Genomic DNA, 20,511 nt, shown 5'->3' with positions numbered 1-20,511 from the left:
GTCCTATAATCCGTGGAGAAAGACACGATGCAGCCAGCAGTGTATACATCTCCTCTCAGTTACCTTCTGGTTTCTAATTCAGGATCGTAATTTGTCTGGCAGGGAGCCCTCTGGCTCTCAGCAGCAACAGCCCAGTGAAACTCTGCGTGCTGACAGCCAGCTAAGGTTGCAGAATATATGATCCTTTGCAACTTGAGATGATAACATAACAACCTGCTGAATGTTTTTTTCATTGTTGGGGAGAAGTAGCACATAAAAGCCTGCAGGTTCAAGAGGCAATGAAGACAGAAACAATTGAATCATTCAAGCCTGGGAGAAATCACTGTCTGCTACAAAAGACCTCTTCCTGTTGGCGACAACCGAGCTGAAATTTCAGCTCCAATGCCGCGTCTGTTGTTCAACTATATTTCATGATCGACCACGCTGTAGCACTGATAGGCAGACATTAAACAAGGAGGCATGACTCTACTCCCTCACAAGGAAATGACAGGAGAATATTTTGAAAGATTGATGTGAAAGGTGTGGTTAGAATGGTGAGCAAAGAAGAAGAAGAAAACTATGCCCTGCTTTCCATTCTGAAATTACAGATTTGGTTTAAATAGGTTCCCTGTGTTCCACACTGTGTTCCTAATGAAAACAGTTTAGTGTCTATTTTAATTGTTGCACTGGTGACCCTTATATTTAAGCACAGCAGGAAGCCTTTACTCTACTAGAATAGAGAGGAATTCTGGGTAAAGACTCTTTAATGTTAAAACTAACTGATCTAAATTAAGTACAAATGTGAAAACAGAATAACAGGAGCAGCTCATTGCTGTCTAGTAGTCACATTAAAAAGTCAAATGCCACCATCTGTTTGCAGTAAAGGTGAGACAAGAGATTTTATGGTAAATACATAAGCATCTAGAAGGTCCAACAGATGGTGGGTCATACTTCGTAACAAGAAGTGCATTATGACTGCAAAAATTCAAAGGAAATCCATGACAGATGTAATAAAAAGCACCAATCAGGGGAAGGAGAAGACAGATACATGGATTACCTAGAAAAAAACAGAAAGAAAGAAAGAGTTCATTATGTGGCAGTTCCATACAGAGTAGAGTCAATTTCTCATTTAATACCAATGGAACAATCCCAGACTAAGCTTTAACAAAAAGTAGAGCTTTGTTTCTCCAGTTTGAAGCTTCAAAATATTTCCAACATGAACATTTACAATGAGCGCTCTGTCTTTCCTGCAGCAATCATGGATCCTTGCTTGTATTTTCCCTCCAGATGTAACTGGTTTACAGTAAGTCGCAGGGATTTAGAGTAAATGATGATATTGCATCAATGTCAAAATAATCATCTAAAGCTTTAATATCTTTCAGGCAGAGTCCTAATCACGCAACCTTTGCCCTTCTTTTGTCATATGCTGAATTGTTAAGACCGGGCCAGATGGCTGAGTGAGGTAAAGACTCTGTCCATTGCCTCTGCATCAGTGATTGGAGCTGAAAATAACAAGAGTAGTTTCAGGGATATTCCATAAAGGTGAAGGCCAGGAGGGGGGGGGTCTAGATTAATTCCAGTGCATTACTTCAGGTCTAAGAGAGAGAGCATTCTACTGAAGTGAAATAACATACACTAAGAGCTCGTTGTATAACCACAGAAAGTAGTGAAATATGCTCGATGTAGCCTCGGCCATCAATTATGGATCACCTTTGAAAAAGTATCCATTTTTCTCCTGAACAGAAACAGGCTTTCACTGAGCTTGACCTCTTGCACCAAGGTAAGAGCTCTCTGGTGGTGGCAGCCAGCCTTACTTTTACTATGTACTTTTTTTAAAAATACACATATTATTTAGAGTCCCTGTGCTTTACACTTACCAATGATGATCATTATCTCTGCTGTCCATCACAAATAAACGTCAGCAAACCCACTAAGAAATCACAGAGAAAAGACGCTCCTTATGATTCCAGAACTTAACTCAGAATCATCAGGTTTTTACATTTTCTAGAGTATCAGAGTAATCTAGTGATACTTGTCTGTACATCCATGGCTACACTGCAAACAGGAGCTGCTAATGGCTAATTCAGCAGTAGAATGGAGTCCAAGGAGGGCTCACAGTGTCAGACCTTGAAAACCAGAACTCACAGAGTTCACACCTGTAGTTTTGGTTCACTTCGGTTTGGACCGAAATAAAAAGCCTTCAGTTCTGTGTGACAAAAGGTGGGTTCTTTTACTGTAATATTAAGGTTGTACAGTTACTGTGCGGTTTCTGTTTCACTCACTTTTTAATGAGGAACTGCCAAAATATACAGAGTAAGCCACAAATACAACACACCTGTGCTATCTCCTTTTCACTTTCTGTATGATCAGGCCAACTCCCCGCGCTCATGTATGTTACCATGCTTATAAAATAATTTGTAAAAAAAGCTTTTCCTTAACGGTTTAGGATTTGTGCTAAAATCACATATCAACTGCCATAAAACCTTGCTGCTTTCACATCAAGGACAAAGCACAGACTGAGATCCTCTTTCTCAGGTGGTCTTGGTCCAGTTGTAAAGTTCCACAAATGGGTTTGTGGTGGTTTAAAGTCAAATATATTCATTCCACAATCATATAAGAATAAGAAAACCATTAAATATTTACATTTGAGAAGATGGAACCTGTGATTTTTTAACCATTTTCGCTCTAAAAAATGCATAATTAATCAAATATCAGATATTGCTGGAGATTTGTTTTCTGTTAGTCGACTTATAGTCAGAATCACGTCAGTACTACTAAGCTCTGCTCCATAAAACACCAAAACTACATCTGAAAACAAAAATCCAAAATCCAAGATGGCCTCATGCCTAACTTTGCCCACCTTCTTCTCTCACTGATGCAGTGACAACCCTCCATTTAGCACAGACATTTACAGGCTCAGGCTTCAAGATTATTTTCAAGTATCGTCTCAAGACCTCATCCTGGAAAAGTGAAATTCCTCATTCCACCCAATTCTCTCCCAGACTGAGACTAGTGCTAGCTCGCCTGTCGCCCGGCCAAAGGAGACGTGATCCTGATAATATGGCCCTGCTGCCATGGAGACCGGTGTGACTCTGCATCTTAATGGACTTCTTCGCATAAGCCCCGCCTCTTAATTATTCATTAGGCCCTCCAGAGAAAACAGGCCCCGCTGCAGCTTCACCACCTTACTGGTGTGAATCCAGTTTGTAACCGGATATGAACAGCTGACGCCACGGCTGAAGACAGACTCTCTCTGCAACTAGGTTCAAGAAAACGATAACTTTCATGACCCAAAAACAAAAAAACACATGTGATTTATTGCAGCCTGTGGTGGTGAGGGTGAGATACCACGAAAATGAAAAACAAAATGTTATTTTAGTTGTCAGTCTTCCAGTAAGTCAGATGATGATGGGGGGAAGGTGATGCATTCAGGGCAGCAAAGTAACACCCTGCTGTAGGAAGTTCCCTCATTACCACATTGAAAATGAGCATGCATACATTTACAGGACACACAAAAAAAACACAGTGTAATCTCAGAATAAACACAAAACCTCTAACACTGTCACGTCAGCTTCTCTCTACCTCTATCTTCTTTTCGATTCTCGCCACCGCTCACCTTAGTCTGTCTGACACTAAAGCCACCACAGATTAAAATGACGATGTGAATTTCCATATGGAACACGTGGTATTTAAGCTTCATTCAGGTGAATCGTTCTTCTCAGTTCTGCCTTCGTAGTTTTTTTACACACGCAATACTCCCTCTGTATCCAGTCATCAATCATGCAACCCTGCAGTATATTTCAGCACGTTACAAATGCATTACTAAGTGAAAATTGCCAGATGTCAGCACCATGCAATATTCAACTTGATACTTTTCCCCTTCATAGTGAATTTTATTTTCAAGAAACTTCTCCATAAACACCACCCACCACACACTCTCACACACATCATATGACACATATGAACTGGCCTTATATAAATACTGGGGCTGCAATTAATGATGATTTTCATTTTGGATGAGTCTGATGATTATTTTCTTTCTTTTTTTTATTGTTTCAACTCTAATTAATATTAAGAGAAATCACACAGGTCTAAATACTGTAACTAAATTAGCAAATTAATAATAATTTTTGTTCTGGTTACATTAAATTTTATATTAAAGGGCATAAAACACACACAAACGACACCATGCATTGACTCTATGTTACATTTACTCCTCTTACTCGCTTGAAGTATTCAACATCTTTGGTGACTAAAGAACCTGCCGAGTGTGTCTAACACCGTTGCCACATTTGACACTTTCCTTCCTGTAGACGAGGCATTCTGGTTCTTTTCTGGTGCTGGTGCCCTTCCCCATGAGAAGCTGAAAGCAGCGTCATCACAGAGTCTAATTTGACTTATTTTAGTTGTCTTAAGACTGAGTGCTGAGACATATCCACGTTTCTTTGAGCTCTGTTTACAGTGTCTGACAGACAACATGCTGACTGCTGTTCACCTGAAACTGCTGAGAATACACTGCATTACTATGACAACTGTGGCAACTGTGAGCATGTACTTAACAGCAATTTTAAAACAATGATTTTAATCTTAATCTTATTTTGATGCTTTGGAGAAAAATAATTGAAAAATATAGGCAATACAAATGCAGCCTGGTTTCAATGAGCTGAATTATTAAAAATGTACAGTGGGGAAACCAATCGTGCAACACCACTGGCCTGTGTTCAAGGCACCCACTTTGGCACTGTCCATCTTCTTCTACTATCTGATGCATATAGGACTGCACACATCCATTTATCTGACTGAATTCCTATTTGCTACCACTCTATGTTCCTGAAACATTCTGCCTGAAGCTTTTAAGATTATAATCTCATTATGACTCAGAGAAAAGTTCTGTGCTGCAGGCTCAGTTCATCATGAGACCTGAGATCAGAACATGTAATTAATTAAATTATCTCCCATGTGTTAAGAATGATCAAATAAAAAGTAAATTATATTCAGCCTACATCAGAATTTTATTATACAACCATCGACCTTGATTAAACTTCCTCCCTCCACCTCTGGAGTAACACCCTGCAATCCACTGAGCTTAAACCCAACCTCGACCTGAAGTCCAGCTCCAGCTCTGGAAACCCTAAATCCAATCAACTGTGTCTGCGGTGGATCATTCAGGGACAGGTCGCTCTGACAGAGCAGAGTCTCCTGACAGCTCAGACGCCACAGAGTGGCTGCTGAAGACCAGCATCTCTCCCACACTGGTGAGACTCTTTGAACCCTAAACTGTCCTCAGAAAAGGAATCACCTCAGCACTTCTGGAGACAGGAGCAAGAAAACATGCTGAATTTCACACAATCATCATGGAAAAGGAAGCCAAGTAAGAGGTGACCTAGAAGTGTACCTTCAGTGTTGTAATTTGTTTTATTCCTTTTTAATTATACTTCAATCCTTGTCTTACTGAGCATTTGGAAACACAACACAGATTTATATTTTTCAAAAAACAAAGAAAGCAACAATCTATTATAGGGTTGAACACATTTTAAACATTTAAATACTGTACAAAAAGGGAAGTTGTCACTTCTGGTGGATACACATGACCAACACTGTGTGGTGAATATCCAGGAACTGCACTGACTTTGCAGCTCTTGTGAAGTCAGTGCTTGATTTTCTCTTTGTTCTCTAAGTGAGACTTCCTTTTTTCTGAGGCACCAACAAGTAACTCTCAAGCTCTTTGCATTCCACAGAACTTGTGATACACTAGTTCTTTTGTACTGTGTTGCCAGTAAGGAAGTTGGAGTAGACATACTGTATTATGTAATATCTTACAAGGTCATCTACCAACTCGTAAAAACAGACGCCTTTCCTCAGAGTAGCACTGATGGTTTAACCTGTCACAACACATCATGAGACAGACGGAAAGGACAAGACCACCCTGACCATGACCTGCAAAACTGCAAATGAGATGTATATGTGGCGCTTTGTTTCTTCCTGTTGCCACCGCATACAAACTGTGTCGCTACGGTAACACAAGCTGGCCTCATCACAATATGTTGAAGAACAACAGAGTAGTAATAAATAAGAATCAGACTTTATTGCCAAGTAAGTTTACACAGACAAGGACTTTGTCTTGGTATATCGGTGCTAAAGAACAGTGATAGTAAACAAAGACAGAATACTGACACGCACAAACATACTTGCCTGTGAGGACTCTCGTTAACATAATGCATTCCCTAGTCCGCCTTATCCTGACCTTTACCATCACATATTAACATTAACAATATCCCTTGAGGGATTAATAAAGTATTTCTGATTCTGACTCTGAATTAAATGCTTCAGCCTAACCTTAACTCTTAACATTTTTGAAGTTTTGAGGACCAGCTGAAATCAAGCTCCTCACAATAACAGTTTCAAACCAACATTTGTCCACACAACCATAGAAACACACACAGACACACACCAAGAAGCATCATATATTCACATTCCTTTGACATAAAATTAAGCAAAAACATTTTAAGCTAATGCAGCTATTCTGTGAATTAAGTGCAAGGGCAGTGAACTGTTATGCAATCAGACGTATGCAAACATGCACACGCTGATATCGCTGTGCCTGTGAGGGCCTTCACTGACTATATTACATCCCCAGCCCTCTGCACTGCACGTCTAACTCCTAACACCCCCCCCCAAAAAACTAATCCTAATTCTGCTCTCCTCTCTTAATGTAGGTCCAAATCCTCTAAAACCCTTTAAAGACATCAGGAGTGGCAAAGTGTCCTTACTTTTTCTCTTTGTGACAGCATAAACTGCTGCCACACACATTTGCTTATTCTTTCAGTCAATCAGACCACACTACAGATTGAAAATCAGCTCAGCTCAGTCCTATATAAACACAGTCCTAGCAACAAAGCTGTCAAGCACTGATTATTATGACTAAGCCTTGTTACTGACAGTGACAGTGGTTTATGCTCACATGCTGGCATTGCAAGATTCCATGGGCTAACTGAGGTAGAGGTTTCCTTAACCACAGTGCTTCTAGTATTCCAGGTTTGACAAGTTGTGGAGAGAAGCAGCTAGCTAAATCTGAATGTCTCACATCCTGGTGACATTTACATATGTATATGTATATAACCACACATAAAAGGTCATCTGCAAAGTAAAACAATACAGACCTGACATTGTTCTGAGGAGGCTGAGGTGAGAAATCAGAAAATCCCTAATCTTCCTTTTATTGCTTTCTCACTTTATTAGTCATTGCCCTGGATGTGAAAACAGCTTTTCAAGAGGATTTACTGTACTTTTTGTGACTTGCCTTGCCAATGAACATTTCTCTGCAGCACAAATAAATGAGAGCTCTACAGCTACAGAGCCCCAAACAGTGGACTGACTGTAAAGAGGCAAATGTGTGTTGCATGATTCAGTGTGGAGAGCCTAGGTGGAGTGGGGGTTTCTGGGTAAAATGCACAAGCTTCCCCCCAAAAAAGCTGACTTCATACCTCAGTCTGCCCTTAAGTATACTTTGTATTAACCCTGACATTAAATAACACTGGAAATCAAATCACTTTTAGGGATCGCTGACATTGGAGATCCAGAAATGTTTGGCTTTGTGATCAGTAACTAGACCACACAAATAAGAAAAGACAGGTGTGTGTGTGTGTGTCTGTGCTGCAAGAACAGGAGCCCTTTAATCACAGAAAGGCCAAGTGTTCCACTTCCCTGCATTGCATCCATCACTCCAGCCCTAGTTCTCCCCGATCCCTCCATCTTCAATCCCTCCTTCCTCATCCCCTCCACCACCTCTGCTTGCTCTCCAACCGAGCCCACCGACACAACCCCCTCATGCATGCACGCACGCACTCACACACACACACACACTCCCAACGATTTCTTGCCAGTGAAGCATGCCACTGAAGCAAAGCTCCTTTTCCTCAGGATTTATAATCCCAAGGGGCTCCGGCAAAAAAGGCGACTGAAAGAGCTCTTTATAAAGCCAGGGGCAGCCGGTGGCTCACCTCTAGATGGTCACTACGCTCAGCATTAGCTCACTGCCTACAGTCGAGGATCATAACCAGAAAGGAGGGACGTTTTTTTCTTTTTTTGCTAGGTCACATTGAATAAGATATGTCCCAGTAGACACACATCTCCTGAGCACCTACCAAAACCATATCACAAGCATCTTAAATGACATGAAGACGTTTTGACTGGCTCTCTGTAGAAAGTACACACAGTCACATTTGCAGCCTGCATGATGATAACCCAAGATACATCTCATATAATGAAATCAGCATGTCATAACCTGATTATATGAGACTACTCATGTTGCAAAATGAAAATTACTGGACTGTACTGGTGAGTTAAGTGCTTCTGCAGCTGCAAACAGCCTTTCATTCTCCCTATATCCTTCTTACTGACTTATTTTACCTTTTTTAGGTTTAAAAAAAACTATAAAAGAACCATATAATAAACTTGGCTTTTACCTGTATCGTAATTAAGGAAACATGTCGTAGCAAGTACTGCTCCATAGGTATTTACTTTCAGTTTCAGCCTTGGCCCATATCATAACAGGTGTTACTGATATCATGCAGGCCAGAAATACCGGTCTAGTTCTTCCCGAGAAGATACTGTTGACCCACAGGTATGAATTAACATGCTTAACTTCCACAGCTTGTTTTCCTTGTTGTCTGTGTCACGAACATCATCTCTGGAGACTAGAAGAACATCCCAGAGCAAATATGTCTTCCCCGGTGAGTGTGTAATAAGGTGAAACGCCTGGTTACTGTTTGATAAAACTGCTCGAAAACACAAGTTAGTGCAACACTTTCACGCTGTCAGGGAGGGAGAAGGTCGTCTGTCACTGACACAACGACGAATGCAGCTGTAAATATAAACTACCTTCTTCCTTATTGGTGAATGTGTTAACACAGTAGAGTAATAACCGCCTGAAACAGCTAATAGCACTGCTGGTGAATTAGACAATAGCCCGGGGGTCCATCATTAACGAAGCGCTGCTGTAAATGTTCACCTGAACAGAAAAGACGCTGCCAATGACTTGGAGTTTAACGGTTTTCTTTAACAACCTGTTCGAGACATGTCTCCGATACAGGGATGCTATTCGGCAGGTATGCCGTCAATGTCCACATTATCACATTCTGTTACTATCACTTCTCTTTATAAGCTAGCTAAACCTGCCGTGTAATAACAATGGGACCCCCTGCTCGCTGCGTCGATTAACGTCCTGATTCCCTAACTGGCTGTAAAAAGCCAGCTAGCGTTGACGTTAGCTGTTCAGCTATTCGCTTTATTGTGGCCAGTCGCCTTACGTGCCAGCTAACGTTGTTTCTGGCTACATTATGTCTGTTTTTGGAGGGGCTTGAGTCGGCTTGGCTGCCTCGGTCGACCACCACTCATTTCACAACAAAACACGCACAGCCGCAATGACAAGTCGCCCACTCCTCCCGAGAACACACAGCTAAACACTGCGCCTTATTTCCTCTACAGCGGGGACAGAAAACAAGCTCCACGCCGGTTACGGTGACAGAATGGGGCTTACCTTCTTAATGGTTTGTGTCGGTGGCTCACGGCGATGTTAAATGGTGGTAATAAGACTTAAAATCCAAGGAAGGAGCGACCGGAGACGTCGTTGTGTGGGGCAGACTGGAGGGATGAGATTCTAGCCTCAGCGCACGAGCCTCTGTGTTTGCTCTGCCCACTTGCAGAACGCGATGACCGGTTAGGGACCGTCTGCGTGTTAACAGCCCGCTCCAAAACGTAAAACCCAACACTGAGCCCTGGTCAAGTACATTTACTCAAGTACTGTACACTATAGAAATTCTAGGGTATTTGTATTTTACATTAACATTTTACTCTTTACCCCCACTACATTTATCTAATAACTTTACTTAACAAACCTTTACATATCAAAATATATGATGAGCCGATAAAAGCTGGTGCAGGTCAGCTCTAATTGACTAACTTAGCTACATAGTAAAACGCCACTAACATTGCATTAATGCGTCTATATTAATACATTAATAATATAATGTAACGATATAACACTCAAGGGAGCTTATTTTCTGTACACTTTTTAAATTAATAATTTAATTAATGAGCATTCTCAGCACAAGGCTTTTACTTGTAATGGTGGGTTTTTTACAGTGTGGTATATGGTTTATACTTTCATTCAAGTATCTGAACACTTTTTCCACCACTTTTTCATCTAATATGTTACAGTAAAGCTAAATCACCCATCTCTACAAAACCTCAATAAAAGACAGATGATGAAAATAAATTGTCTTTTATTCAATTAAAATATCTTCAGAATAAAATATTTTCGCTATTTAACAGTAATAGATCTCAAGACTTAAAGTACACCATGTATAATATCCGAAAATTACAATCTGCCATAAACTCTGTAATACATCAAAACAAAGGACAGACAAAAATCCAACTCAGTTCTTGTTGTCTTTTTTGCCTGGGAATAGTGGAAACCAGAGACACTTTTGACAGAATTTATACTTAAATCTATTTTGCTGGTCAGTCTTTATAAATACATTGTTTACTTACTTCCTTACCTGAAGTTTGCTTTCACCTTTGATTACTGTAAAGCCTATATAGTGAATTTAAATGTGACTGATGTTCAATGACATTGCCACACAAAGGCATTTTAACAGGAAAGAAGGCATAAAACAGGATGGTCCCTAACTACATGTTCCTGTTTGTACAGACCAATAAAAGCTTTGTGTTTACTGCCATCTGCTGGCTGTCAGACGCAACAGACTACAAACAGAAATGGGAGCCCTTTATGCATTTTTAGAGTTAACGTTACTGAATTATTTTAACAAATCTAATCAAATTAATTATTGCATTTGTAAAAAGTGTAGGAAGTAAAACATTGCTCAAATATTTAGTGACATGCTTTTTTTTGTCTTGTGGTCCATCTATCCTCCAGGTGTGCATGCTGCACATCTTCTGACTCAGCTACTAACCTGGAAAAAGTTCAGGTACTGATATTTATACCAGCGCTCAGACAATAAAAATAGACAACAGTGAGGTGAAGAAATACAATAAACTGTCTCCTCATCCACCACAGGAAAGAGCGGTGAGGGAGGAAAAGAGGCTGAGGAGGAGAGAGGTGAACTTCTGTGTGACAAGAACAACAAACAAATAACACAGAGAGGAAAAGGTGGAGGAGGAGCTGTGTACACAGCAGCACCTTTGGGTAAATGCAGTGTTCATCCTTAGATCCTCACATTTCAGGTTTCTCCTCCTTTTTTCCTGCTAACTGACCAACTGTGACTGTCATTTTGTTGTGTATGCAGGATACACATGCTTTGAAATCGTTCACTAAATGTGGATCAGCATTCGGTAAGAGTCATAAGACAGCATGACACACCTAGAATTACTTTGCATGTATTTCCAAAAACAAATCAGCAGGAATTAACAACCTGATTTGGTGGGAGAGACATGGTCAATCATGACATGGGTATAGATATTCACAAATCAACAGTAACAATAGTTTCAAGTGAAAAACCACAACTCTCACACTCAGTCTCTGAGAAAATAGATTTATTATTCAAATAAGTGACATATACACAGTGGGTTTATGGTTCTAATCATCAGAATGAATATGAATATAGCTGAGCTCTAATCATTTACAGACATATTAAGCTTATATTATTATCATACAGCTCCACAGGCCAGGAGAGGTCCTTCAATGACATCAATAATTCACATTCATATTATATTCAAATACACATAATTCACTGTACAGACACAAAGAGCTGAAGGCAGGAGACACAGACGCAGGAGAGCTCGATTCCCACTAAGGCACTCAGGATTAAAATTACATTCACTGCCATTAGTTTATAGCATGTCGACACAACAGCTGGGGTAAACTTGTTTTATTATAGCCTTATTTATCAGTTTGAAAATAAAGTTGTAATCGGTCACCCAGTGTATTAACAGTGTGTGAATGGGCTGTAAGATGTTGCATGACATTTAAAAGTAAAGAAAATTATATTTTAAAAATGGGTTAGTAATCTCCAATGAAAAGCTATTCATTCTTAATTACACATTTAAAGCAGATGGGAAAAAAATTACAATTTACTGGTCAAACATTTCCTCATTTAGAAACAGAAGGCAACATCGCAACTCTAGTCCACAAAGACACTACCCCAATAAAAGACTAATTACTTTGGCTGAAACAAATGCTTAACCATATTTGTTGTTGTGTTGCAGTGTAGTCTGAACTATTTATTCCAAATATGATAGTAAAATGTAAGCCCAAACTGTTAACATCCTGTTTGGCTGCACAGCCTACAAACCTGTTTAACGTTGACACTGCTAGTTAGTTAGCTAGTTAGTCTAAACTCTGATAGCATCCAGGACTGTGGGGAGATACTATATAGTGGATGTGTCAGTCATGAATGTTTTTTTTCTTTCTAAACATAACCTGTAATACAAAATAACACAGAATAACGTGGTTAGTTAACAATATGCTCCTTGGCATTGGCAGATCTACTGTGGGTAGTAAGCTAGTTAGCCCAACATGCTAACTTTTGCAGTTTACAACAAAGCAGACAAACTGTTCAATCCATTCTATACAGCCTATGCATTAACAATCACTGTTTATCAAGGGGCCTAGCTAACAGTCAGTTACCAACTTAAGATGTTTTTTTTGACAAACAATCATCAATATAATCATCATTACCAAACAATTTTTCAGCCTCTTCCAGCATTACAGAGGCATCAGACTGTAGATACTCGACACGAAATTGATGAATCATTTTTACCACGTCTTTTCATTGAGATACCACTTTGCCATATTTAAGCATATTTTAGCACATCAGTGTTAAAAATGATACATCCTGTGTAAAGAATGTATGTAATGTGTTTCAGAAGTATGATTTAGTAGATTTTCCAAAAGAGAGAAAGTCTGAACAGTGACTGTGGACGTGATGCATTCATTTTCCCAGCCTCTTGGCTACATCCTTATAGGCTAGCTCGATTTCCACATCAGCTGCGCACGTGTTGGTGAACTCATCTCGTTTGTAGGCATTGTTAAGATAACGCCACAACCCTCTGAATTCAGACGGGATGTCATAGTTTCGGTATTTCTTCGCAACAACCTGCCAAAAACAATACTACTGTCAGAAACAAATTGACAAAATCAAATGAACCAAACTAAGCCAAACCAACCCAAAACAGGTTACCTTGACAACATGGAGTTTGGGCAGGAGGTTGCAGTCTGCCAATGTCAGTTCATCTCCATCCAAATATTTGCGGGTAGATTCTCCCTTGCCGATGTGGCGTCCTGCCTGAACTTCATCGGGTAGTGGACTCATCAGATACTCATCCAGCTTAGCCAAGGCCTTGTTTAGACTCTTCTCTAAGTCTGAAATAGACAGAACGCACTTCCAGGTCTTAGGGTCATTAAAGTTAATAAACCAGTGCTTTTGGTTGGATTATAATGGATGTATATGCTTACTGGATATACTGTTAGTTACCTCGATTTTTATCTGCTCTTGTGTTTTTGACATAAGCTGAGAACTTGGCAAATACATCATTTCCTGCTGTGTTGGATTCACGGTTCTTTGCTGCTAGCTTGGGATACCTAACAAACACGAACATGGTGTTAGTTAGGATGTTGCTTACTCTACTTCCTATTCCTGTTTGTGTGTGTTTGTGTGTAAGACCTACTTTGGTGGAGCCAGCATTGCCTCCAAGTACTCCTCTATTTTGTTGACGTCAGTGAGAACCTCCCCCTGGAAGGTGAGGAAGGGCGGGTGTGTCCCTGGGGCCAGGTTGTGAAGGTCAGCCGGTTTCCTAATCAGAGTGGAATCATTTTACAACCCCATCCATATACAGTATGGTGTGATTAATTACTTTCTATTCAGCCATGGCGCCTATTGCTGCAAGCACTAACTACCATGGGCCTCATTTCCCAATCACAATTAGTGATCACAGTTTTTTTTTTTTTTTTTAAATATGACCTGAGAGTTCATTCATAATCTCCATGTATTTGTGTATAATATGTTAGCATTAGGCTAAAAGAATAATTGAGGCTGAGGGAAATTTGCCCAAGAGTTTAGATGGATTAATATCTTATTAATGAAATTTCGCACAAGACCAGTGGACCATTTGACATTTAACATAAAGCCACACCTATGTTTAACATCGACTTTAAACTCAGAATTATCATTAGATTTAATGGAATAACTGATCATTTTGTCATTTTTGGCAGCAGGAACAAGCTGTAAGCACAACGCTAACATATTATCACCCTCTAAATCATGATATATGACAAACTTGCTAGCAAACACTTGACTAGTTACACATCCAGTAGACACAAAGTAGCATTAGCATTCGGTTGGAGTTGTTTTTCTGGCTACCTGGTGAATTTAAGACCAATACTGACTCTCCTTTAAGCTATGTTTTGGTCCCACTGGTCCCAGTGTTGAACCAAGACAGTATAATAGTAGAGGTGACATTAATTCTCTATCCTCTAGTCTTTAATAGTGTTTTTGTGTAATAATACTTTGTTCTATTATGATATTATTATTACCTCTTGAGGTCAACAGTGGTGACATTAAACACTACTCCTTTCAGCCAGAGGATCATGAAGAGGCGCTGAGAGAATGGACAGTTTCCAATGCTCTCCCCATCACTGCCTGCCTGTAAACACACATACAACACACAAAAACATGATGAGAGACACACACTGCCAAACTGAGTTTAGAGTTGAGCACAAAACAAAACCAGGGTCCGTTTCCATAGCTGTCATATGTTGACTTATTCGCACACACAATGACAGACACAGCCATACAGATTTACTGCATACAGAGAGACATACACTGATTCATCAGTAGATACATGACTAACACGCTCTTTACAATCATCCAAACAAGAAAAATCTGTGAAGTAGTGGATCTGAGGCTTCTGGTGGTGTGTTTGTGTCTGTGTGCACATAAACAAATTTATAATTGGCAATGATCAGTGTGTGTGTGTGTGTGTGCCTGAGAATGCAAAGCTGCAACACGACACTGTAATAAGACACTGAGTCCAACATGAATAATCCACACTGCTTCCATTAGCCGCCTCACTGCCTGTTTGAACTTCTGGTTCCTGTGTACTGCAGCAGTGTATCACACACAAAAATCATATAATCTCCTGTCCTGCATTAACATTTATCTGCCAACCCAGGGAAGCACACACACATACTCTTGCTTGCACTTGAATCAAACGTTACGTGTGCAGTTTTCGCTACCTTGTTTAAAGATACCGACATGTAAAATTTCCAAAAGACACAAGGGCAGATTTCTTGTGTTTGTTCCAGAGGACTCACAGTATACAGCCACAGGAGTGGTTTAACATATTTTAGCTAATTTTCTGGAAATAACTGTATAGATTATACTGTTTGATTCTTTAAATTTGAATAAAGCTGTCCACAGCCACAGCTGTCCATTCATCTCAGTATAATATGTCACTTAGCATACTCCTAAACCTTGCCTGAGTGGTGAACATCCAGTCTGCCTTCATTTCTAAATGTTACATTAACATTACATTTTGATAAATTTAACTGTGTATTAATAACTGAGGTTATGTACTATTCAGATCAGCTGCATGTTAGTTGGATTACCAGGTAATGATATTGTGTAGCATGCATTTGAGAAGTCAAGACGTGGGGAAATACTCTTATTGAGTTAGATGAGAAGCAGGCAGTTAGCTTAGCTTAGCACAAAGAGCAGAAGTTTTAGCAGTGCTGCTGGGTAGATTTTTAAAAATGTTTTTTGGACAGAGGCAGTCCAGCTGTTAGTCTTTGTGCTAAGTTAAGCTAACAGGCTGCTGACTATAATTTCATATTTAGCATATACACATGAAACTGGTATCAATCTTTTCATCTAACTCTCAACAAAATACGTAAATAAACATCACATATTGTATCATAACCTCAGACCATTTAAAGCTGCTGCTCTCAATACTGAAAGGACCCCAGTAATAATTCAGTGGGGGAGAGAAAGAGAGAGATTGTCTATGCACGTGGGTGTCAGGTTAACACACGGAAAATCAGCACGCAACAACAACAACATGGCATGCACACGCTTAAAGGAGCCACCCCCAACATGACACACACATAGCTGATATTTTACGGATCATATAGTGGCGCACAAGACACAAAAATGTCAGCTATTTTAAACAAGGTGGAGGGTAAGATTGTAAAAATTGTGCAAAAATGTAATTTAGAAGTGAGAACTGATCTAATGTCAGTTTGTGATGTACCCACACTAAAACACACACACTGAAAGCCCCACCTTGACAAATAGCTCAATATCAGGGTCCTTGTCCTCCTCAGCTGCAGTATCCGTCATGGTCAAGAAACACACTTTGGTTGTGTGTTTTGTGTCCACAAGTGTGTATATGTATTTATCTGTGTGTCTGTGAGTTGTCTCAGTTTCAGATTCTACTGCTGGTCCATTCGGTGAAGTCTGCTTAGTCCCAGAGTGTCAGCTAAGGACGAATGCCAGGGAGTGTGTGTGTGAGAGAAAGAGAGAGAGAGAGAGAGAGAGAGGGATAGTGTGTGTGAGGGGTTCAATTCAGCAATGGGGCGGGACAGTGTAGAGCAAAAATAACCCCCTTGGATGGGGTGGACAAGGGGTGTCAGAGAGGAAGGAAAGGGCAGACCAAGTCACCCAAGGCTGCCCTGCCTCTTTCGACTCTTATAGCTTTGAGTGACAACACAACCGGGTGACTTTGAATCATCAGGAGTCATTGTCTCCGCCTCAGACTCATCAGCACCCATGGGTCCCATGCTGTGAGTTCTCTGCCTGCATCTGACCTGCTTCACTGGACTCTGCTGAGAGGTGACGTCAAAGTCTCTGAGAGTTTGGAGGGTTTCAGCTTATCACCGGGGTCAAATGTTGTTGGTGTGTTGTGAAGACAGTTCCTGACAGCTTAGATATACGCAGTGAAGTCACGTTTTTTGAACATGGTTTGGGCAGAACACAGAATAAAAATAGTTTCAAAAACTATTAAAAATGAGTCACACTGTTGCACTAGATGATATATCATTTCATTTTGAGGAACATGGTCGCTGTAGTTTATCCCACTGTAATGGTGCTTTAAGTATTTGCTATAACACCAAATGTGTATTCATCCACCACTGGAAAAAGTACTCAACAGATGAACTATTTACTCCAGTTTGAGCAATTTTTTTCTAAAAAGTTCCCAAAATATTGATGAGCCTTTATATTTGTTATCCATCATGGTCTTGTCACAGCTTCAGACTTTTGCCCACTAGCTAATAGAGTTTACATTAGTATAATTTGGTAGATAGCAAAATTTTCTGGATTAAATTTTATTGCTCAGCTAAGAAACGTGCTAAGAAATAATTAATATAAGTCTTCCTGTTGCTGAATTTTCCTGATGCACTGCAATAAGAAGATAAGTGGTCTGTTGGCAGGGTCTTCCTAGCCAATTAAAGACCTAACTAAAAGACAAAGTAAGTGTCATGCTAAAGATATTCCACAACTTGGCAACCCACTAAAGTTCAGCCCTTTTTAAATCATGGTTACAAGCTGTGACTACTTGTAGCTCCCAGCCTGCAGTTTTAATTGCTTGAATCATTAGCAGTAGATAGACATGTAGTTATAGTGCATATGGCAAACAGTGTGTGATAGGATAAAGTAGCCTCTTGCTGAAGTCATTAAAGCTAGGCTCAAATGCTAACACTTCACAGTGACCTCAGATTCTCTTACTCTATTGCAATCACCTTGAGGTTATATTGCTATAATTTATGTGGCTGTCGTTTCAAAGTGCCAGATTTATGATCGTTGATTACTCCAGAGCAACTGGACTTTGTTGGGGAAAGTGCAGATTCTGTAATAAATTCAGCTAGTGTATGTCTCTGTGTGTGCAAGTACAATGTTTAGCTGATATTACTAGATAGACAGATAGATAAATAGCTTTCCCCAGAGGTCCGCCAACCAACACACTCAGTGTTATACACACACACACCCACATGTGAATTCACATGGCCATGCGACAGGAACCGTCCCCAACTATCCCAGCACTGAGTCAGAACATTCTTGTCAGTTCAACTTAACTTATATTTAGAACCAGAGTAACCCCCTCCAACACACACACACACACACACACTGAGAAATGACTGAACAGGATGGTCTATAAATAGAAGTGTATGTACAGCACAGTGTGGTGAGTATAGGGCCCAAACAATTGGGAATAAAGTCCAACTCTAGATGTACCATGATCAAATTTCACATGCACACCCACATACACACTGACCTTACCACACTTGTCCAAATGCAACTGATATGAATGTGATTATGACAGAGATTTATGAGGCCTATATCAAAGAAAGTTTACATGAGCATGGAAACCATGGGTGTGTGTATCTTTGTGTGTGCAAGACATTAAACTGAAATCAATTCAGAAGCACTTAATATAATAAGACCATCATATTTCTTTCCTACCTTGGCAAAAAGTATGACCTCTGGTTCATTCTTGTCATGCTCTGGCTTCTCCTCAGCTTCCTCCTTCTCAGAGGCTGATGAAGATGATGACGAAGATGAGGACCTGCGTGACGAGTTCCTCTCCTCCACTTCCATCTCTGGAGTCTCCCAGTTCAGGACAGGTCTGCTGATCTCCTCTACCTCTATCTTCTCCTCTTCTTCTTCTTTCTCCTCCTCCTCCTCCTTCTCTCTGTTCCAGCCCTCCGTCTCCCCTTTCTCTTCTTCTTCATCATGTGAGGAAGACGAGGAGGATGAGGAAGAGGACGAACTGCTTCGCCTCTCCTCGGTGGGGTGGTGAGGTGGTGGGAGAGAAGGGGGATCTGGTATTATTCCTATGGCCCGTCCGGTGTTCTCGTACTCTGCCGACAGGTCTGAGGGCTCCTCATACTGCCCATCATAAGTCAGGTCATACACACCTGACGACTGGTTCTCGTAGGTGACCTCTGGGGTCTCGTAAACATTCTTGTCACAGGGATCCATCCTGGGTGAAGAAGTCAAACAGAGGTCGTCCTGGGGCGGTGGAGAGTGTCAAGGTGTGCAGCAGAGTGACTGTAATACCAACAGTGCCTACCTTATCAAAAGGCACCCCAGGACTTTGGACAGGGATGGCAGAAAGGCAGTGCCAAGAAAGACAGCAGTGATTCTTAAAGGAGAGTACAACTTGAGTAGTCTTTGTATTATTGCTATTGTTGGGTGGAGAGAAAGTAAACTCCAAAATTTCAATCATTCACTGGCTAAGAGCACATTTTGTATCTTTTCAGGGACCATCATCAATATTCTGAACCTGTTACCAAAAAGTTTTACCTAAAGCCAACACATGACCACTGACAGATTTCACAAAGAATACCATTAGTGTTTAGTTCAGCAAGCAACTGGTTTCCATTTATTTCAATTTTGATCTTAAAGTTGCTTCTGTTGCCTTTAAGTTACACTGGTAATGTTACCTACATCAGGTAATGCACATACAAGCAGGGACGGTTCTAAAGTCGGTTTAACTTCTGCACTTACAGATTTGGAGACTCATCAGCCATGTAAAATCAAATGTGAGGGAGTAACATAAAAGCATGGACATGTTGAAATTCTCTTGGATTTTATTAGGTATTCCACATTTCCCATGATGCAACGTAACAGAGTCTTTCATCATCGCCCCTGCCTCAAGCTCAATGTTCCAAGATTGTAACCCTGATGATATCAAGACAATTTCTGGCTCAAAGGTCAAACCTAGGTTTAATATCACGCGAGCACTAACTGACATTGGCCATGTACTTGTAGAGTTCTTAGTAGGAATATGTTTAATGATAAATTTAACAACACTAGGACCTGACACCCTGCCATACCAGTCTGAACCTACAGTCTTTAAAATTGACATGGTGTGGCGTCCACCATAGGCCAGAATAACTTGTTCTTATCTTATCACAGTGATAGAGATTGAAGATTGTGGAGCAGTCGATTCAAAAGTAACCTAAGATCACATCTAAGTATGAATCAGGAGGAACTTTCTGTCAGTATGTGGAGGATTATGCGTGTACATAAGACTCATTGTGTTGGAGCTGGTCATGCATTTCTAATCTAGACTCATTTACCACTAGTATTATATCACAGATATATATTCATGTGATTTCAGTAAGCTTTTCTGAATGTGATTCAAACTAAAATTGGCACCCTCTCTAAACTTTAAAGAGTTCCTCATATTTAATAGCGATACAACCTTTAATGGGATTTTTCATTCAGCCGCATCATGCGTTTCACAAGCAACCGCCCACATTTGTGTCTGATCTGAAAGCTGATTCGCTACCTCAACTGTCAATTCAGTTTAAGTGTCAGTCGACGGTTAGGTCAAGTGTGCCGTAACAGGGGCAGTGCTAGACAGTTTATTGCGTCAAATTAAAGCACTGTTTAAAAACTCATAAATAAGATGATTTGTATATATTACTGTGTTTCCATAACGCATACATTAGCATTTTAATTAGTATTTATGTACTAAACTAAAACTATAAATGTCAAAAATAGCTTCATT

At 40.2% G+C, this 20,511-nt stretch overlaps 2 protein-coding genes and 1 long non-coding RNA gene across 5 annotated transcripts in view; 1 reads left to right on the top strand and 2 right to left on the bottom strand.

Annotated features, from left to right (window-relative positions):
• Positions 1-9,686, bottom strand: part of mgat5 (alpha-1,6-mannosylglycoprotein 6-beta-N-acetylglucosaminyltransferase) — an 83,505-nt gene extending 73,819 nt beyond the window's left edge. The window contains exon 1 of the mRNA XM_018689212.2: positions 9,518-9,686. The gene's annotated coding sequence lies outside the window, so the exon portion shown is untranslated. The remainder of the gene's footprint in view (positions 1-9,517) is intronic.
• On the top strand, positions 1,846-11,331 carry LOC127139135 (uncharacterized). Its single transcript, XR_007809090.1, has 4 exons — positions 1,846-8,711; positions 10,916-10,967; positions 11,057-11,185; positions 11,286-11,331. It is a non-coding gene; the product is annotated as an uncharacterized LOC127139135 (long non-coding RNA).
• Positions 11,332-11,515: 184 nt separating this feature from the next.
• Positions 11,516-19,065, bottom strand: clic5a (chloride intracellular channel 5a). Of its 3 annotated transcripts, XM_018689207.2 has the most exons (7): positions 18,531-19,065; positions 16,278-16,313; positions 14,531-14,640; positions 13,666-13,791; positions 13,473-13,579; positions 13,179-13,360; positions 11,516-13,094 (listed from the first exon to the last, which is right to left on the bottom strand). In XM_018689207.2, the coding sequence occupies exons 1-7, from the start codon at positions 18,972-18,974 to the stop codon at positions 12,930-12,932; spliced, it is 1,170 nt and encodes a 389-aa protein (XP_018544723.1). In that variant the 5' UTR covers positions 18,975-19,065; the 3' UTR covers positions 11,516-12,929. The 3 variants fall into 3 exon arrangements, with proteins under 3 accessions (XP_018544723.1, XP_018544722.1, XP_050922022.1); XM_018689206.2 differs by lacking the exon at positions 16,278-16,313 and having other exon boundaries at positions 18,456-19,063; XM_051066065.1 differs by lacking the exon at positions 18,531-19,065 and having other exon boundaries at positions 16,278-16,597.
• Positions 19,066-20,511: the final 1,446 nt, after the last annotated feature.

Source organism: Lates calcarifer, linkage group LG7_2 (assembly GCF_001640805.2).
Source record: "Lates calcarifer isolate ASB-BC8 linkage group LG7_2, TLL_Latcal_v3, whole genome shotgun sequence".
Taxonomy (NCBI): Eukaryota; Metazoa; Chordata; class Actinopteri; family Centropomidae; genus Lates; species Lates calcarifer.
This window is presented reverse-complemented; position numbering and strand designations above follow the sequence as displayed.